Source organism: Chaetodon trifascialis, chromosome 14, assembly GCF_039877785.1.
Source record: "Chaetodon trifascialis isolate fChaTrf1 chromosome 14, fChaTrf1.hap1, whole genome shotgun sequence".
Taxonomy (NCBI): domain Eukaryota; kingdom Metazoa; phylum Chordata; class Actinopteri; order Chaetodontiformes; family Chaetodontidae; genus Chaetodon; species Chaetodon trifascialis.
In genome coordinates, this window is record NC_092069.1 from 22,331,980 (window position 1) to 22,352,177 (window position 20,198).

General features: G+C 45.5%; 1 protein-coding gene across 2 annotated transcripts in view; it reads right to left on the bottom strand.

The window, feature by feature from the left end:
• The window catches only part of efna2a (ephrin-A2a), a 74,484-nt gene extending 58,831 nt beyond the window's left edge, over positions 1-15,653 (bottom strand). For both annotated transcript variants that reach the window (XM_070980033.1, XM_070980034.1), the window contains exon 1: positions 14,503-15,653. In XM_070980033.1, the coding sequence (XP_070836134.1) occupies positions 14,503-14,645 (143 nt within the window). In that variant the 5' untranslated portion in view covers positions 14,646-15,653. The remainder of the gene's footprint in view (positions 1-14,502) is intronic.
• Positions 15,654-20,198: the final 4,545 nt, after the last annotated feature.

Sequence of the window (20,198 nt, forward strand, 5' to 3'; positions counted from 1 at the left end):
GGAGCAGGAAAGGGGGGGCTGAGAGAAGAGGAGCCCAGCAGTTGCTTCAGAACTACACAAGAGGCGAGGAAAATTTGCCAGCCTTTGATTAGGCTCTTCAAACCGGTGTAAGGATCCTTTTTTTTTACACCGAAGCCAACACACTCAACACACTCCTGAGCCACACCTAAACACCCACGCAAAGAAATGAAGACGGTGCGCACACACAGTTGGCAGGCAGGCCCGCTTATGCATACACAGAGAATACAAAAAAAAAAGGAGTGGACACAATAGAAGAAATGATCTGTCCCTCATTCGTGACATAACACCTCTCTGCAGCTGGGCGAGGGAGCTGGAGGTGACGCCTCAAAGGATGGAGCAATCTCATCGGCGGAGAATCTCCTCATTTTCTATTTCCATTCCGAGAGAAGACGGAAGGGGGAAAAAAAAAAAGCTAATAATGTTCTCACAACTCCTCTCTATTCCTTCATTTTCCATAGAGAGGCAACAGAGGGGAGAGAAGAAGAATCTTAATGGAGTGCTCCTATTCTCCTCTCACAAACCTCCTTCAGAGAGAGGCAGAGGGGAGGGCTGGGGGAGTTGGGGGGGGGGGGGGTCTATTTGGGCTGAGGGAGGAGAGGGAGCAGCAAAAAGGAGGTGACTCATCACAGTCCTTTCATCATTGTGAGCATCTTCAAACCCAATTGTAATCACACTGTCTTTGACTTCATCATCCTCGGCGGCGTATTCATCGTCGCACCGGCACAATCGCCGTTATCAACAATATCCTGTCGATTAGCATCGGTGTCAATATGCTTGTTATTGTCAACAACACAGCCATCATCATCATCATCACTTTAAGGGTGCTGTATTGTTTCCCCCTCCTTCCCTCCCTCTCAGCATCATCACCACCATCATCATCATCATTATCTGCATCATTCATCTGCTGCACTTGTTCTTCACAATAAGTGTGTTTAGGGTCCTGGTTTTGGTTTTTGGAGAATCCGGCTCATTGTAACATCACATCCTGGTTTCCTGGGTAAGTCCTCACTACCTGGAGTACTCCAACAGGAACCAGGATCTGTGGCAGGTCCACACCTGATCCAGGTTTCTGAACTGTCTTTCCTGGTACAGGACAAAGTGACTGAGATGGACCAGGATGCTATCAGAATCAGGATTCTCGTGTTGCACTTAAACGCCACATCCCAAATAAAATCAAAACCAGGACACTGACGCTCACGTCCCACATCAAAAAGTAGTATATATATTATATTATAGTATATTTATTTACAAGTACACTTTGAGGTTTTGTGCTTAATTTAAAGTATGTGTGGCATTTACTTTGAAAATGTGTACTTCTAAACAGATGTCTACTTAAATGTATTAAAAAGGAATATACTAATATATATATTAAGTATATATATACTAATATACTAATTCTGCAATACTTAATGTGGTACTTCAAAGTATTTATAAAAAGTGTACTTTATTGTAAGTGTAATACAAATTGTACTTTTAAAAAGTACTAAATTACAAGCACTTTCAATAGTGATAGTAACTCAAAAGTACTTATGCAAAGCTTTGCTTATTTTCAAGTCCTTTGTAATACACTGTTAGCATGTTTAATTAAAGTGTACTTTAATTTCACTTCATTTTAAGTATTTTTAAGTATATTTCCAACACACTAATGATATAATACGGTTGTACTCCAAGTGTGCTTTGAATGCTCATGAATCCTGGTTTGCACTGGTGTACTTCAGTACTCTTAAAGTTTGTAAAAAGTTGCCAATTTAGCAACTATTTACACTTCAAGTACACTCAAGTATTACTCAAGAGGTACTAAAGGGCTACTCTAAGTACACTTAGATATACCTGAAGGTGACAAAAACAGTACAAAGTGTACTTCGTTCTTCAAAAAGTAGAATTGAAGTATAATATCTTTTCACTTCCTCAGTATTTTGTACTTTCCTCAGAGTTTTATATATGTTTTTTTTTTTTTTTACTGCGTTCTATGTTTCATTTATTGTTCTTGACTTTTTGTCAATACTTCCTTTTTATTTTCTCTCACTGTGTTTATTGTTTTACACCAAAATAAGAAATCCGGCATTAAACCCTTTCTGACTCTGATCGTCATCATCATCAACACTATCATCGTCATCATCGTCTTCATCGCACCACCACTCTGTTAACTCAGTGTCATCGTCGTTAGTGCTACTATCAACCATCATGATCAACATCATTATTTTCATCTTCACCATTTTATCATTTCCACCTTTCCCCTCCTCCTCATCATTATCTTCATCGTACTACTGTTGCGATCATCAGACCGTCTCTCTTCGAGCATCAAAGTCATCCTCACTTTTGTCCTCGTTGGTAATCACTTTCATTGTTGTTATCTCTTCACTCGCACTCACAACAACAACACAGCCGCCATCATTATCGCAGCATAATAATCACTTTAATCATTTTTACGACTTTCCTCCTCCTCCTCATCACCACCATCATCATGATCCTAATCATCCAAATCTTCATCACACCAGAGCCATCACTGTCGCATCAGTGTCATCATCATCCTCATCTTAATCGCTGTGGTCAAATCAGTGTGATCTTCGTCACATTACGGTCATCGCCATTATTGTTATTATGAGCGACACCTCCATGATCTTCATCATGATCATCACCATCCTCCTCATCACACCGGGGCAATTACATTTACTCAAGTACTGTACAACTTTCACTTATACAGCAGTATGAAGTAATAATATGGTGTTTTCCTGCATAATGAGTACTTTTACTCACATAAAGTTTTAAATGAAGGACTTATACTTGTATAAAAAAGTAGTTCTACACTGTGGTATTGTTACTTTTACTTGAGTAATCTGATTACTTCTCCTTCTTCCACCACTGACCCAAACTCACCATCATGAGCTCATGAGCATCGCTGTCAAAAACATCACTGCCAACGTCACCTTCATCATCCCCATCCCTCACAATCATCATCATCTTCATCACGCCGGTGTGATCCCATCAGTGTGATCATTGTTATTGATTCTACCAGCAGCACACTTCAAGGATTTTAATCTCGCCCTCTGCCTGCTCCTCATCGCTGTACCACTGCCATCTTCATCGTCCTCCTTAACCTTATCACACTACTACAATCGCATCATCATCACCATCAGTTTCATGAGTTTTACTGTTTGTTTGAATTTATGCCTGCAAGATGAGCATAAATATAAAAACATAAATATAGTGCTGCATTGCTGTTCTGATATTTCACATTGTAAAATGAAATAGAACTGATACAAATACGCAGCATTAAATAATAATGATCATTTTGTTTTCATTGTGTGTGTATTTATTGTCTGTATTTGCGGGACAAAGACACATTTCCTGCTCTAGTTGGACAAAAGCACTCATCCGCCACCGTCATCATCATCATTTCATCATCGTCATCATAATTACCATTAATATAATCAGCATCACATGAAAACACTGACACGGCCAACGCAGCCGCCATCATCATCACTGTCACCAGCTTCATTTTCCTCATCAAAACTTTAATCACCATCGTCACGTTTCCCGCTGTTTTCATTATCAGCTTCTTCGTAAACATCATTAGCATCATCGTCGTGATCAACGCTGATTTTATTTGTGTAAATAAATGCCACATGTCACTTTAAAGTTTGGATGCCGGAGCATTCACGAGAGGTGTGTCAGCCTGGTGGGGAACTTAAATTCTAAAAGCAGAAATAAATCAGCAGCTCAGGTGCAGAAAATCCCTTAAAATAGCTGTCCCTACACGAGCTCGGGACGCTCCCCTCAGCCTGCTGCTTTAAAATGCAGATGGCCAAAAACAACCTTTGTAAAAGGTCTTTTGTCCCTGAGGCTGCCAGCATCCTCGACAGCACCAGATGAACTATTACGACTGCATTGTACTGAATGGATCTGTGCCTGCTCTGAATCTCTAATGCATTAGCCGCTTAATTTATGTGTTTACTATATCAGAGGTGAGACTGAAGACATGCTTCCAGCCAGGACCGTGGGCACCGATGACAGATTCAAGCACCGTCGTCAGCATTAACACCTCTGCCGTCATCCATATGTTCATCATCACTTGCGCCATCAGTATCGCCTTCATCATATCGCAGTGATCGATATCACCTCCTTTCATCCTCCCTGTCTGGAGGCACATGAGATTAGAGGCCAGTTTTCTAATATAAAGCCCTCTGAGTCGTGCTTGGAATTAGCTCAGGATTAGACCTGAGGTGAGGATTATTATGCAGGTCAGAGGGAATATTGTAGCCCGCGTGAAATGACACAGAAGGTGGCTCGCATATGGACGCCTCGGAGGGCCGTATAGGAATCAGAGGGCCGAGTCAGTTAGCAGCCTCGGCACCAAGCAGAATTAAGTAGCGACAAAATCATGAGAGCCGCGCAGCATCTGTTGGTTCTGCCTTATTATGCTCCATTAGCATAGAGTCAAATGAGAGTTTGTTTACAGTGGCCCCGTTCTGGATGAAACAGGTAGCGGGGCGTCCATAGCTGGCTGGGAATGAGACGCTTTCTCCCCGGCTCGTCTGATGGATTACGATGCAAATGATTCACTCGCTCCTTCTTTTGTTTGACTTTCCTCTCCTACTGTTTGAGAATCTACCGGGGATTGGTTTTTTTTGGATGAAGATGAGAAACCGATTTTCATTACCGCTGCACGCACGCGCACACGCACGCAGACGCGAGCCAGGAGTCTTGTGATGCTATTGTGCAGCGTGACAAAGAGAAAGTAACCCCCGAACGTTTTTAGCGGGAACTCGGTCGCCAAGTTGTTTGGTGAAAAAAACATTTAGGTGATTATCAGCGTGAATGTTAGCGGGGTCGACTCTTCGTCACGAGGAAGCATCCGCATGAGCAGCACATCCATCCCTCCACCTTCGCTTCCTGTATTTTAAATGCCAACTCTCTCATTCTAAAAGCTGTTCACGCCAGAGGGCAGCTTCAACATTGGCCGAGGCTCCGTGCTAAAGGCCAGTGTTTCCCCTGTAACACCAGCCCCTCGACATCCACCTGCTGGGACCGTCCAACCATGTGCTGATAGCTGCTCTCTCTCCGGCTACGCTGCCGCACGTCTGCCTTCATACTTCCAGAAGTAATCTTCTTCCCCTTCCTCTTTCTCACCTCCTCTGATTTCCACCACGTTTTCCGCCTAATTTCTCCTTCTGCATCTCCCTTCCTTCGCTCCACCGCAAACTTTCAGCTTGTTTCTCCTAAAAAAAAAGGAATGGCCTCGTCTGTTACACGTTCAACTTTTTGTCCTTCTTCATATTCATGCTCTGAGTGTCCCTAATCCTTCAAGTAGATCTCTCTATTTCCCTTTCATATTTTTGTCTTCCTTTGTCTCTCAGGCCCAGTCCGAGGCGCAGCCAGACATGGTGTATGTGTTATTATCAGTCTCCAGCTGGTCTATATGAAGACTGAGCGGCCGGGGTCCCATCAGAGCATCAGGCAGACAGAACCGAAAGGGTCCTATTCTTTCGCTCGGCTAACACAATCAGCACAACCAGCCGGGACCGGAGGAAAAGTATTGGAGGGGAGCAGAAACAAGGATGGAGCAGGAATGACAATGCCCATTGTTCGCTATGCATTGAGCGCGGTCTGGCGTCTTTCATATTCTGGGCTAGTATCTGCGTATTTTGTCCTCTCTTATTCATGCTTTCATTCCTTCATCCCGCCTGTTGGCCTCTCAGCCTCCTCTCAAAACCCCACTGACTTCCTCTATCTCCTAACTCGAACAGTTCCTCCCTCTCTTCATTAAAACAAGAACTCCTGGGATCTCCCCAGGTTGTTTCGGAGCACTTACATCATCACCGCCATCACTGCCATGTTCATTACCATCAACAAACCTCATTAGCGGAAGGTAGCAACAGAAGCAGCACTGCAGCGTTCGAGCTTCGCTCATTCTTTAAACCTGCGCCGCCGTGTGAGCAATCAAACGCGGGGGGATGTTAAGCAAACATTTCACATCGCATTACAGATTCAGTGCCATGCTGCTGACATACTAAACACATCATTACACTCCTATGGGCAGATGAAACGATTGTGATATTTGGCAGAGTGCAGACACTCTCAGGGCACGGCTGAAAATCGAAAACCTGTGTGGTTTCATTCGCTCTGTGGGAATATATATATTTTTTGGGAAACCTACTTTGAAAAAGAAATCATTTCTAAGACAAGGATTATGATTCTAAGCCACTTCCTTAATAACAGAAAGAATAAAATCCCTAATCCTAAAGTGAAGGGAAGATATGGCTGCCACGGAGAAATAAAATCATGGCGCCGGAGACATTTCTCAATCTGACATAGATTTTTACTGCTAATTGTCACACGTAACGACAGCGGACATGACCGGCAGCGTGTATTAGCACGGGGGGGCCGGGGTCGGCTCGTCATGAGACGAAGATCGAATGTCATGCACGGCAGAAATAAAGGAAAAATCAAGCTGCTGTGAGCAAAAAGTTACAGAATACACACATTGTCTTGCAACATGTGAAAAACATTTAGATTTTTCTTTAAATCTGCATGTTTTTCCCACAGTTTATGCAGAAAAATTAATGTCCTGCCAACACTGTGCACGAATCTAAGACTTTCTTTTGCAAGACTACGTAAGTGTTTACCACGTGTGCACTAGGCAACACTTATTTTAGGTGCCTTTAAAATATAACTTTCATTTGTAAAATAGAACAGTGGATACAAGCTGAATAAAGCCCCATTTGTGGGGGTTATTTTAGGGCGGCTGGCTGTGAAGGGCAAGATTTAAATCCCAGGATAACACAATTAAGTCTCAGTCTGCAACTAATGCACTGGTTTTCACAATAAAACACTCAGTTGCTCCATCGTCAGTCCATAAAATGACAAAAAACGCTCCTAAAGAGGCCCATCAGTCTTACTCAGAACTCAAGTTGACATCATTAAACAGCTCTTTTTCACAGCACGTTGTCACAGGTGTAATTAATCACATTAACGATGCTGAGAGCCGGCGTGCACAGTGAGCCCACCTCAGGAACACCTGCATGGATCGCATTAATGTAATCAGCTACACCTGTGTTCGGAGGGCAAAAAGTGTTTGCTTTAAGAATAATCCAAACGTATTCAATTAGCGAATGATGGAAAACAGTGAAAAGAAGCAAATCCTCACACTTTAGAAGCTTTAGAGCTAATGACTTAAACAATTAGTAAATTATTGTCAACTAATCAGTTTTTCCAGCATTGCATGAAGGCTTATTATCACTACAGCACGAATGTGTGGTGGAAATTCACTCTGACCTCAGTTTACGCTTATTTAATGGGACACAGAAGTCCATTTTGCAACAAGATAAATGTGTTTTCAGCAAATCGGTCATTGTCGGCGTCGCAGGCTTTGCAGAGTGTGCCATCAAAACTTTTTGTGCGTGTGACTTTGTTCTTCAATCTTACACTTAATGTTTCATCATGCCTCGCCCGTTGTTTACTCCGCTGTAGCAGCGCGATGTGTCTTAGCTCTTTTCCTTCAGAACTACATCATTATGCCGTGTGTCTCCTCTCTCTTGGCAGAATTTGGAGATTTCTTTATTCCACAAAAACAAAGGAACATCTCTGTGGTCAAGAATCACAGAGGCATTTTGTCAAACAACTGCTTTTTTTCTTTTGTTTCATACTTTAACTAAAGGAATTGGCAGCGTATTCATCACAGGCAGACAAACTGTTCCACTCTAATGCCCCTGAATATTTAGATGACCTCCTCCTGCCAATCACTGCATTGAATCTGCTGATGACTAAGATCAGCTACACTAGATCTTGTTATGTAACCGCTTCTCCTGCTGAGCTGGGAGAAATCATTTCCGATGCAGGAGCCCTGACTTTAATTACTCAGAGTATCATTTTTAGCTCGATGTGAGAGGCTCTGGATCCCACCGATAACTCATGAGGCCGGCATCTCCAAACATAAGCCATAGCAGCGCTGGCATTTTAAACAAACACACAGCACTGTCCAATCATGTAGGTCATGGCAAGAACGCGCAAGCCAATGTGCTGCAGCTTTGTGTGTGCATGCACAGAGAGAGGTTGCCTGAGGCGGGGGTCCTGTACAAGCGAAACATGTTAACCACATCCCAATGGGACGAGAGAGGGAGGGAGGGAGAGGAGGGGAGAAGTCGTGATACAAGACAGAGGAGATAAGAGAGAGTGGAAGATGAGAGCTTGATAGGGAGACACAAAGCCGGAGAGTCAGAGAGGAAGAAAGGATGGGGATAAGGAGAGGTGGGTGGTGGTGGTGGTGGTGGTGGTGGTGGTGGTGTTGGTGGAAGATGGATTTAACCCAGGGGCAGGTTTGAGTCTGACAAACTGTCAGTAACTGAGCGGGGGTGACTACAAGTCTACATGTAAATTGGATGCAAATGTGTGTGTGTGTGTCTGTATATGTGTGGTAGGACTGAGGAAGTGCTAGTGACAACACATATCACTGGGCGCCACGGGGGACACGACGGACAGACACTAGTGTGTGTGTGTGTGTGTGTGTGTGTGTGTGTGTGTGCGCAGGCAGCGTGTTTTGTCGCACGCGCGTGAAACTTTCCGTGCGCAGTGCACGTATGAGTGTGTGGGTGCGCCGTGCGTGAGACTCTTCTTCCTCAAAGGCTGTGTGGGTGCATGTGTGAGTGTGTGTCTCCAAGGAGACAGATTCTGTCCCATAGAATGAGAGTGTCGTCAACCATCAGCGCTGCTCACTGACATGGAGTTCCTCAAAGACACCGAGATGAAGAGCGAGGAGAGAGGAGGGAACAAAGACGAAGAGGAAAAGAAAGTCTTTTGAAGGATAAACCGTGGGATTAGATAAGGTGCTCCTTCTGGACCATTGAGCCAGTGTATGTGTGTGTGTGTGTGTGTGTGTGTGTGTGTGTATGTGTGGCTAAGGATGTGTGTGTGTGTGTGTGTGTGTGTGTGTGTGTGGAGGAGAGCCCATTGCTCTGAGCACATTAGCTGCTCGGGGTGAACAAAGCCCCTCACCTGCAAGCTTTATAATATGGGCCTAGCAGCCAGAAGGGGGCTGAGTGTGTGTGTGTGTGTGTGTGTGTGTGAGTGTGTGTGTGTGTGTGTGTGTGTGTGTGTGTGTGTGTGTGTGTGTGTGTGTGTGTGTGTGCACGTGCATGCTTGTGTGGCAGCCAGCAAGAGGAAAAAGGGGGTTTTACTCAATAGAGCGCCAGTCTGGCTCTATGTGCATTTGAGCATGTGCACGTGCCCCATATCTAGCTTCCAGTGTGTGTGTGCGTGTGTGCATGTGTGTGTGCACGTCAGCGAGTAAATAGAAAAACGGGAGCTGCCTTACCTATTCAATAGACAGCTGTGTGGTTTGTACAGTATGGGACTGTGTGTAAGTGACCTAAATCTAGCTACCACTGGTGTGACTGTCCATTGATATGTGCGTATGTGTGTGTGTGTGTGTGTGCGCCTCTAATTTTCCTTCATGCATGTGGCATAAATCCTTTGATGCGGTTCTGGGAGACTTCCACATCCTGTTCATGTGTTGCAGTACTGTTGTGATAATGTGTGTTCTGCTACTTTGTTGCGGCACCACGTATCTCATCACAACAGGAGAATGGACAACGCTCCGAGTGTGTGTGAGCGACTGCTCCCCGCCGTGACCAAAAGTGGCCGGAGCTGTTTGAATTGGATTATCTCATACATTTTCTATTATCCAGCAAGACCTTGAAAGAGATAGGCCTGCTGAGAGCCAGAGCCCTTCACATAAAGGGTTTGGCCAATTTGTAATATGCCCGCTCTTTCAAGTCGGACCATTTGTTTAAGTCGTTTTATTCATCTGGACTTAACCAGGTTAGTCTCGTTTGGATCAAGGCTGTGCTAAAGCGGACCTGGCTAATGTAGCGACAGCACGATTAATTAGCGGCTAGAAAAAAACAATTAAAACGCATCCGTGTGGATGGTGATTAATCCTAAAAAGGGACACAAGAGAAAAGTAGAGCAAACAAGAGTGAGGTACACAGAGAGGCGGTAGACGAACATTAATCGAAGCAATTACATCAAAACGTCACCTGCAGTGGGAAAAATGGAGCATGGAGTCCGTGTCCACAGGGGACGCCAACTCTTAAAGCGTCAGTTCACCAAAAAAACATGTTGTCTCGCCATGAACACATTTTCAGCTTTGTGTGCCGAGATTTTCAGACACCTATTTCTGTTACTTTGACTGTCACTCCAACACGATGGGTTACTCGGGGACAACTCTCAGTGAGAGGGAAGGTCTATAGATTTTTGTCCAGGAATACATGTGGAGCCACGTAGAAAAACATGCATTTTTAATGTCCTGGTGAAGAGACGCATGACTGATGTAAGGTCACTCTGGCTGCTCAGACACAGCTAATTCGTTAGCAAACATTAGCCGATTTGCAGGCATGCAGCAGCTTGAACGTGAGTTTCTGGCCACCTGATGAATTGAAGTCCAACATTCACTCTCCTGCTCTCAGGCTCCACCACCCCTGAGGGACCTATCTGGCTCTTTAGCCGCTAAATGCTACAATATGTTCACCGGCTACATGACAACTTCGTCTCTCTGCCATTTGGTGCTGATCAGGGAGCGTGCAGTCTGTTTTTGCAGCTGCTTGTTGCTGCTGAGAATTGCACTGATGAGAGTGAACCAAAGCGGTAAAGTTTCAGGCTGTGAAGCAAAGCAATGCATTAAAATCATCAACGGAAGCCAGGTGGGTCATACGCTGGTTTAGCTGTGAGAGGAAGTCGGACTGGCAGTACGATCACAACGTTGCTGATGTAGCTGCATTATTTTTGGCCCAAATCCAGGAAATCTGCTGCATATTCCTCTAAAAGTATACGCTGGCAGAACAGAACCAGTGAGAGGTTATGAGATCCATAAATAAGAAGTCAGTACTTGTGACCTTGCAGCGAACGTCCTTCTCGAGCTGTTTCGCTGGGAACAAACTTTCGATGCACCCGAGAAGGGATGACGCATCCTGATAGCTCAATGCAAGCTGTGTGCTTGATGTTGTGTGATCAATTAAGACACACAGCTGTTCCTTTTCCCAGCTGTTTGTGTCATTTCGCTGCTACAGACAATGGCTGTCGTTCGGATGGGACGCATTAGTCTCGCACATCTTGCCTAAATCGACGCCCACTGTGTTAATTAGTGACCTTTCAGAAATATCTGAACTTCAAGTGTGAGACACTCGCCTCCATCAGATGTGTCATGGAGGACTTCATACAAAAGAGACACATTCTGCTTTGTGTGACATTGCTCATCCAAAATATTCATGCTAAAACGTTGTGTGAAGCCAGAGTTCAATACATGGAGTTACAGAGTCAGGCCTACCTTGAAGAACAAGCTAGATGAAGGTGGATTCTCTTTTCAGCAGCGTTTACTGGTCTCCCCACTTCCATCACAATACTTCCTGGTTTGTCTTGGACATGTGATCGAATAGTCCAATCAGGAGTTTGGAGGGCAAAAGGTAAATGTAAGGTGGAAACCCACTCAGGCACATTCAGGTGACGGAGACGGCTTTAATTTGCTGGTAAAATATGGACAGATGTTATTTATGTAAAAAATTGTAATTAAGCTTTCAGCTAAATTAATTCACAACTTGGTTCTTGCTTTGTAGCGTAGGCATTTATTCCAACATTTTATTCAGCAAAGCATCTGCTTAGGTTTGGGATTGAGGTGACATTGCTACAAGTCAGCTGGGGCGAGAAAAGATCAATCAAATGATAAGACGGGGTGTAAACAAGCCAGCAGTTTAGCCAAATTAGCTAATTCACTTTATTTGGAGGTGAAACCAAGATGATTGATTCTTATGACGGACGGTTTGACAGCAGTGGAAAATAATTCTGTAAAGTGAATCAACTGCTTTGCTAAAGTTTTGAGGTACTTGTAGTTTTCTTGAGGGTCTCTATTTGATGCAGCTTTTTATTTCCACTCCACTGTGTTTATCTAACAGCTACAGTTTAAGTGAATTTTAGATAAAATCATAAGAAAAAACGAAACAAATCTGATTTTAACCCAGTTTGTGCCTCGTTTGGAGCCCCTTGTCATAAATTCTTAGCAGTTCCACCAAAGACTGATCTCCCTTATAAAACGCTCGGTTTCTTATGAATAACTTTACGAGGTTCAAAGAGGTTAAATCATCCGTTACTTCACAGAAACACCAAAGATTAGAGAACGTTCCAAAAAGTGAAAACAAAGTTGTTCTGCAGATCTTTGTTTCGTCCGACCTCATTAATCACCTCGCAGCCTCTCAGATTTATCTGATGACCCGCTGAAGGGGGTCCGACCCTCAATTTGGGAAACACTGGACTGAAGAACCCTAACTGTTCCTTCTTCTACCAACCAATGGTAAAATAATGTCATATATAATAATATATGAGTCTCAGAAGTATTTTTAAATACTTTTGACACTTTCAGTAATCTTTGCTGATTGCATTTCTGTGCTTTTACTTTGACAAGATTTGGAACAGGTGATTTTATTTTGTTGTACTGGACTTCTGGTTCTGCTTCCACTGGTGCAGTTTGGGAATAACTTACCATCTCTATCATTTCGTCTTCCCAGTAAATTTGCTAACCTTGGAGTTGTTTACCAGTATGATCTTCTGAAAGCTCTATTTCTGGCCCCGTTGGACTCCTCTTTTTTTAGCAATTTCGCAGCCTTCACAAATCACAGCAAGTAACCTTGGTGAGTACAATCTTACCATTATGACCAAAACTTTGTCAATAACCCAAGCTGCAATAAACCAGAACTATCCTGTACATTTTTCATGAGCTGGGTTGATCGCGGTGTCTGTCTGCTCGTCTCTCTCTGCCAGCGGGCTGGTTTCTCACAAAAACCTGCCGTAATCCTCAAAGTTTAGGAAGAGAATTAGCTTTAGATTAAAGTTGAGGAATGAATGTTGTCAGTGGAAGGTCCTCACAAATGCAGTGGCACAGAGTTGTGTGTGTGTGTGTGCAGAAAAAAAGGCGCAGCATGAGCAATGACAGTGCCAGGGTCTAACAGGGGGAACCAACCTCGCCAGGGCTCCAGAGTCTAGATTCATTGCTTTAGCAGCAATGCATTTTTGATGTGCCCCCTTTCTGCTTCAACTTCTCCGTACGACCCTGACGGGATAACAGCGCCCCCAGCAAACCATCCATATAGCTTAAATTTACCCTGTGACGTTTGCAATGTGTAGGTGTTTGTATGTGTGTGTGTGGTGAGGAAGAGGGAGCGCAGGGAGACGAGAAGAAAGACAGAAAGACGGAGGGGAGACAGCGAGAAAGGGAGAAAATGTTCCCCCTTGCCTGTTAAATATTTGAGAAGCCTTCTGTGGAAAAGTGATGCAGTCAGAGACAGGCCTGTTAGCTCAGTGTGTGTGTGTGTGTGTGTGTGTGTGTGTGTGTGTGTGTGTGTGTGTGTGTGTGTGTGTGTGTGTGTGTGTGTGTGTTTGGTTGATGCAGAGAGAGAGACAGGGCTGTTAGTTTGAACTAATTCAGCCGTGAGCGAGCAAGAGGGAGCACTTTCACTGTTTATTTATCTACCTGGGAGAGAGGGAGAGGGTAAAAAGAGAGAGAGCGAGAGAGAGAGAGAGAAGAGGAAGAAAAGAGAGAGAGAGAGAGTAAGGAGAGACGAAGAAGAAGAAGAAGAAGAAGGGAGAGAGAGAAAAGAGAGAGAGAGAGACTGGCCAGGTTGTCACAAACCATTAGACAGACGGGCCCAGTGTGCTCTGCCCCATGTTAATGAGAGGGGCCCGGCTAAAGACAACTGAGCGCGTGCGGTGCCGCGTGCGTTTTGAGTGTGCGCGTTTGTGAGCGTCGTGCAGCCTCGCGCACATGCGTGTGTTTACGTTTTCTTTTGCGTTTATTTGTGGATTTTTAATTTTTTTTTTTTTTTTTTTGCCCAAGTGCTTGCAATTGACAGAGAAATAATGTGGCGCTTGGCACAAGTGGCTGAAATTAGCCGAGACAAAGGTGAAGGCTTTGTGTGTGTGTGTGTGTGTGTGTGTGTGTGTGTGTGTGTGTGCGTGTGTGTGTGTGTGTGTGTGTGTGTGTGTGTGTGTGTGTGTGAGAGAGAGAGAGAGAGAGAGAGAGAGAGAGACGGAGTACATCTCTAGACATTGACGAGAAGAGGAGGCAGGATGCCCTCATTGTCTAAGACAAAAGGAGCTCCCTGTGCCACAGAACAAAATATCCAGTGTGCGTGCGCTTCCACTTGAGCGTGTGTGTGTGTGTGCGCGCGCGCGTGTGTCTGTGTCTGGTATTCTCATTATAAAAGGCATCAATATTGCAATATTCAGTCAAAACACTGCTGAAACAGGAAGAGGATAAATTGTGGGGGGGAATAGTGTGGACGGGTGGCATGTGGCTAAAAATGGATGCGTGTAGTTCCTTTTAGATCGTGTTTATCATTAGTTTGAGAGGTATACGTGTCAGGCAGGTAGATGTACAGGATGTCACACACACAAAAAGAGAGAGACGCACACTTAAGCCTAACTCGTGCTAAAACTCACTTGGGGTTGGAGCTGTTCCAGTAGACAGCGTGTCTGTCAAATATGATCTTCTCCTCTGCCCACACGGACACCCAGGACAGGATGGTCAGCACCATCACCTCCATCACACACTTCTGCCCGAGCTGGCACCACATCGTAGACATCCAGGTGGAATCTCTCTCTCTCTCACTCACTGGGATCAGGCTTTCAATGCGCCGCTGCTGCTGCTGCTGCTGCTGCTGCTGCTGCTGCTGCAGAAATCCTCTCTAGATCATTAATGTCCGTCTGCGCGTCTTTGGACAAATCGGGTCGGCGGTTCATGGATCGTTAACTGGCTTGATGCGAGCTCCGATAACCCCCCAAGGCTGTTTCAAGTCATACTGAACGGCTGAAATTCACTTTCAAACTTCGTCAGCCGCACGCGGAACAGTGGGATGCACATGTTATTTATAAGCGCGTCGACGGCGGGATGCTGCGAGTGCGTCTCCTCTGCAAGGTCCGAAACTTTTCTCCCATTACGCGCAGCCGGGGAGATAGATGCGCCACCTGGATTAGATCCCCTTCTTTCTCCAGAAAAGAAAAAAAAAATCACAATTAATCACACTCCAGAATTCATCCGAGGTTTGTGATTCTATCGGCGGAATCGTTGCTCATCAGCAGACGCAAGACAACGTCAAAATCGGCCGTCATATTTGTTTACCCAGATTTGTGTTGGGTATGCAGCCTGGCGCGCGCTTTGTTCCGCTCCTCTGACACCGCGAATCTCTCCACAGCCTAAAACTGCGTCCACTTGACCTTTTCTCTTATCGCAGTTCAAAGAATTACATCCCAGACGGACGAGCACGCTCCTCTGCGCGATTTTCAGTCCAAACTTAACGCACAATAACAACTGCGAGACGGGAGCATCCTCCTCGCACACCCACACACACACACTCACACTCACACACCACAAGCTCTCACAGCATCTCAACTTGGTGATCCCTCCGCTGTCACTGGCTCTAATCCAAATGTGACTCCAGCCGCGGTGCGCCTTCGCTCTCGGTGCGTCACGCTGACCGGCGCCGCCAGGGAGCCGCCGTCGATGATCACCGCTTTAATCCGAACACGCTCCCATGCGAACCCTCCACCTATGGCGGCAGCAACACTCACCGGCACCCTGATTCAGTCCAAGTAACCCCCACCCCCCCGCTCTCTCTCCATCTCGCGCTTGCGTTTTCTTCTCTGCGCGGGCGGGGCCTGTAGCCGTGCTGTGCCGTGCCGCGCTCTCTCCTGGGACTCGGTGCTGGCTGACTCACTGCGTCCCCGCTGATACACAACCGGGCATGTATAGAGGAAATCCTCAACTCATCAAAACATATTTTTTTAATTTGAGAAAGTTAACTGACCCCTTTGGTGTGACGTGAATTCGGATTTTAGGTGCACACAGGTGATTTGTTGTAGTTTAGCAGAGAGAAACTAGTTTAGATTGTCCTTGTGATTGATAACTTGTTATTAATCACCTCCACACCCATCTGTTTGACCGAAGGCGGTTTATTCCTCAGCTGGACATGTAAAGCGCCCATAAAGTTCTCTCTGTTTGAAAGCTGCGGCCCTGATGGATGAGCTCGGAGAGGCAGAGAAAGAGGGCGTCTGATGGATCGCTGGAACAGTGGAGTCATTTTCCATCAGTGTCCATTAGGCCCAAAGGGCAAGCGAAGGCAGCACCGAGTCTAAAACCTGTGAGCCATAAACCTCCAGATAGCTGTGTCTGACAGAGCGCCGCCACCCCTGCTGCCTCTGTCCTGCGCGCGCATGCGTGTGTGCGCGCACGCCCCTCTGCAAAAACACATCCGTCTCGTGCATTTAGCATCAGCGCCGGCGGATGGAGGTACAGTAACTACATTGCTTCCACCAAGAGCTGCATGCGCTTTCTAACATGTGTCGATAGCCTGGGAGTGGATTGATCCTCACTGGAGCTCAATCTGCCTCAACGAGATGGGAATTGATTGGAGACAATTATTTGCAGCGCGTTCATTTGCATTCTTTAAAAGGCCATCACGCAGGCAGAGTGGCTGCAGAGATCTACAGTGCAGAATCAAAGGAGATGACTTTCTGTAAACTCTTTCAGGCTGCTGCAAAAGACAGTTTTCCGAAATCAAGCCGGCTGATTCCTCCCCGCCGCGCACAATCCCGCCAGCCCCGCGTTGTAATTTTGAACTGCACCTTTCTGCGGCTCCATCTTTCACATCGCATTGTGCCTCTCGGTTGGATCTTTTATGCAAAGTGTCCTAGTTTTGCTTTGCCCCTGCTCTGCCTGCAAAGTAATGCCTATAATTTGGGCTGCGTGAATTCAGGCAGGGAGAGAACCCATGCACCCCCATAACCCAAATACAGCTGCATGTTGTCCGCCTCTGTGGATGAATTATTCAACATCTGTCTGAGGCGTGCATATGTAAACAGGTGGATAGTCTCCTGATGGCTTTTTTAAGGGTAGCCACTATAGACCAAAAGACATCCTTCACCTCCGCTTAAGGCTTTTCCTCCTGCGCTGTGTCACTCTGGAAGGCATTCTAAATCTCGTGTAAGCTGTGCAGACTACACAGCACTGGCTGTATTCAGACAGAAGGCCTCTCAAGTGATCCTAAATCTAAATGAATGTGGGTCAGAGAGTCAGTGTGTGGAGGCATACCTCCTTAAAAGGGCGTTAAATCCTGGAGTTTATAGCTGGTTAAGTCTGTGATTGCTCTGCAGTTTAACTCCAGAGACACATGAATTATCTTCCGGCTCCAGCTCTTAAAACATAAAACAGATGCGTGCAACATGTATGTCTGACTAACAAGGCGGCCGTGCTTTGAGTTCTCACACATCCAGCATTTCTTTCCGCAGTGACTAACTGGCTTTTGTGGGGACTGAACATGTCACAAATGATATAGAGGACGGTCTCTTAAACCACTTGGTCACCCTGCCCTCCCCCCATCCAGTCACCGGGTTTGCATTTGTGTGTGGCCTTGGTGTTTGCCAGTATTTTGCTTGATTAGAGGCCGCTGAACTAATGTAAATAAATGCTGCCAGATGTGGAAGGACCACCGCCTCACATGGTTCCATTTAGTCCCGTGCACACAGGGCTGGATGAAGCCAGGATCACCTCAAGGGGTTTGGACTTGGCACAGTGGAGGAGGGGTGCTGGAGTGAGCGTGGCACGGTGAACCAGCGAGAAGCACAGAGTGACACTTTTGATGTTCTGGATGTCGCAGCAGAGCTTAAAGCAGATATACAGTATGGATTCTTTCCTCGGCGTCAAACAACTTCTGGATCTGAGCAGTGTTGCAAAATGTTTGCCCTTGCTGTACATACAGTGCCTGCCAGGGTTTTCTAAAATTTGTCTCGACAGATTAAAATTACATGAAGAACCACATTTTGAGTGCCAGTGACTTCTGGAATCTGATAACCCAAAAACATCACAAATCTATGTTTGGATCATGTTACTTTGAGTTATCCTTCCACCCAATTACGCAATCTCTTTGCATTTCGGTACAGTCCGAAGGGGATGCTGTGCAGACTGCTCCCTGCTCTAAATTACTGTTGGTGCAGAGTGAAATTCGAAGATGCTGCAAGTAAACAGGGGTCTGAGCTATCAAAGCAGCATCAGAGAGGCGCGATGCTGCCGTGCGGAGTCCTGGCTGGTGGGGATGCACTGAAGATGTTCTGAAAAGGGGCACCTGAGTGCATCTTTCCAAAGGTGGCTGTTCTCATACCTTTAGGGTAACATTAAAATAAATGATCTGCTCAAGATTGCAGCCTTATTTTGCATCCTAAAACATGCTGCTGAGACTTCTACCATGCTGTCCAGCTAGTGCGAGACAGGTATGTCTTACCATGACCTTCAAGCACGCTTCCTTAAGCAGAGGAGAAATAAGTGCATGCGCTGTGGAATTTACACCAAGTTCACTGAATTTAAGACCATATTCCACAAACCGCTGAGATTATCAGACCCAGCTCCTCTCAGCCACAGACGCAGACACCCCCTGGACTCAATCCTCCCCCTCTCTCATTTGTCCCTCTCTCAAAAGGCAGAGAAGATCTGAGGTTAATCCTCTCCACGGCTCTGTAAGGAAGCTGGGGAGGAAAAAAACAGTAAAATGCCAGAAAGACCAAGCAGGCACTTGAGATTAAGCCACTAACTATTGACATTGTGTGAGTGGCAGGTAAAGTCACCTCTGCTCAACAGCCTTTGACTGCCAGCAGAGCAAGACCTCCCCCTAGTGGTCCAGCAGGTGTATAACCGCTTTGTCATTGAGGTTTTCCTCCCACATCCCCCAGGAACATGTTGATAAACATGGATGCCAGATACACCCGATAGCCATGCCTGTGTTTTATCTTAATTATTCATCTTGTGAGATGGAGGATTGGTTTCCACAGCAACCTGGCTCCTCTCCTCAGAGTGGGACAGACCTGTTCCACCGAAAAGGTCGAAGCAGAGCACAGGAGGGTGGAGGATTATTCAGAACCACCGAGAACAGCGAGAATCCAGCGTTGCATGTCAAATTAACTCCTCCGCCCTGCCATCGTCGTTGCAGCTGTTTCATCAAGGGACTGCAGCTGGATTGAGCCAAGCCCAGATGAGCTGTCAGTCAAGTTTCAGATGAGATGAGTGCAAAGTTGGAAATATAGTAAAAGATTTAAAAAAAACCCACCAGTTGTAAACAGGATGGGAAATGTGGAAAATGTTACGAGATGTTAACCGTTACAGAGCAGCAGTTCCACAGGACAGAGAGGAAGAGGCAGAAACCAAATGAGGCCAGATGAAAGGAGGAACAAACTAAAGATTTATTGAAGGCAGCAGAAGATGCAAAAGACAGGAACAGAATGGCAAAGTGGGAGGGGGGCGGGGCACATACAGACACACTTCTGTGTTCAGATAGGTTTAATGTCTTTGTGTTACAAAAGTTTTTTTTCTCGTTTTTACAGCTCCGGAGAGCTTCATAGGTCTGTATTGTTTTATCAAAATATACATGTTTTGAACGTAAAGTGGATATAATCCAAATGATTTTGTGGTACAAAAACATGAATATATACAACCGTCAACCCCGCTTCATACAATAACCCCACCCCGCCCCCGTATAAAAAAGGAGAAAAATAAAAGCTTTTAACAAAAAAAACTGAAAGGCATATAATCTTCTACACTGTCAACGTCACAGCTAGGACTGCGGTTCATTTTAGGATCCGTTCTAAAGCGATCTATCAAAGGAGGCTCTTTGTAAAGTCAAACAAAAAGGGATGCGACATACAGTATAGGCTGAAACCCAAAAGATATTTCAACATCATGTGACTTTTGTCCAAGGCGTCTGAGGAATGGGGGGAAAAAGGGAACGTGAAGCCTTGTGTACTTGTGGAAAAGCAGGAATGTGAAAAATCTTTTAAGAAACCACAACACTACAAAACAGCGGGGGTAGAAGATACTTTGGTCCTTAACAGCAATAACCGTCTGCGGCTACATGAAGCTTTTTTTAAACCATGCATAATCATCTTTTACAAAAATAGAGACACAGCGCATCCGCATGTGGTCCAAAACTACAGTGGTCGAGGCTGTGGAAAACTGGTGCTTTGAGGCACGCAGGAATGTGACGACGTTTAAGACTTCAGCGTGATGGTGCCGACTTGGACCTATCATTGAGGAAAAGTGCACTAAATATCCTGACTGTGGTGTACGTGGACACAGACAGGGAATGGGCGAGGGC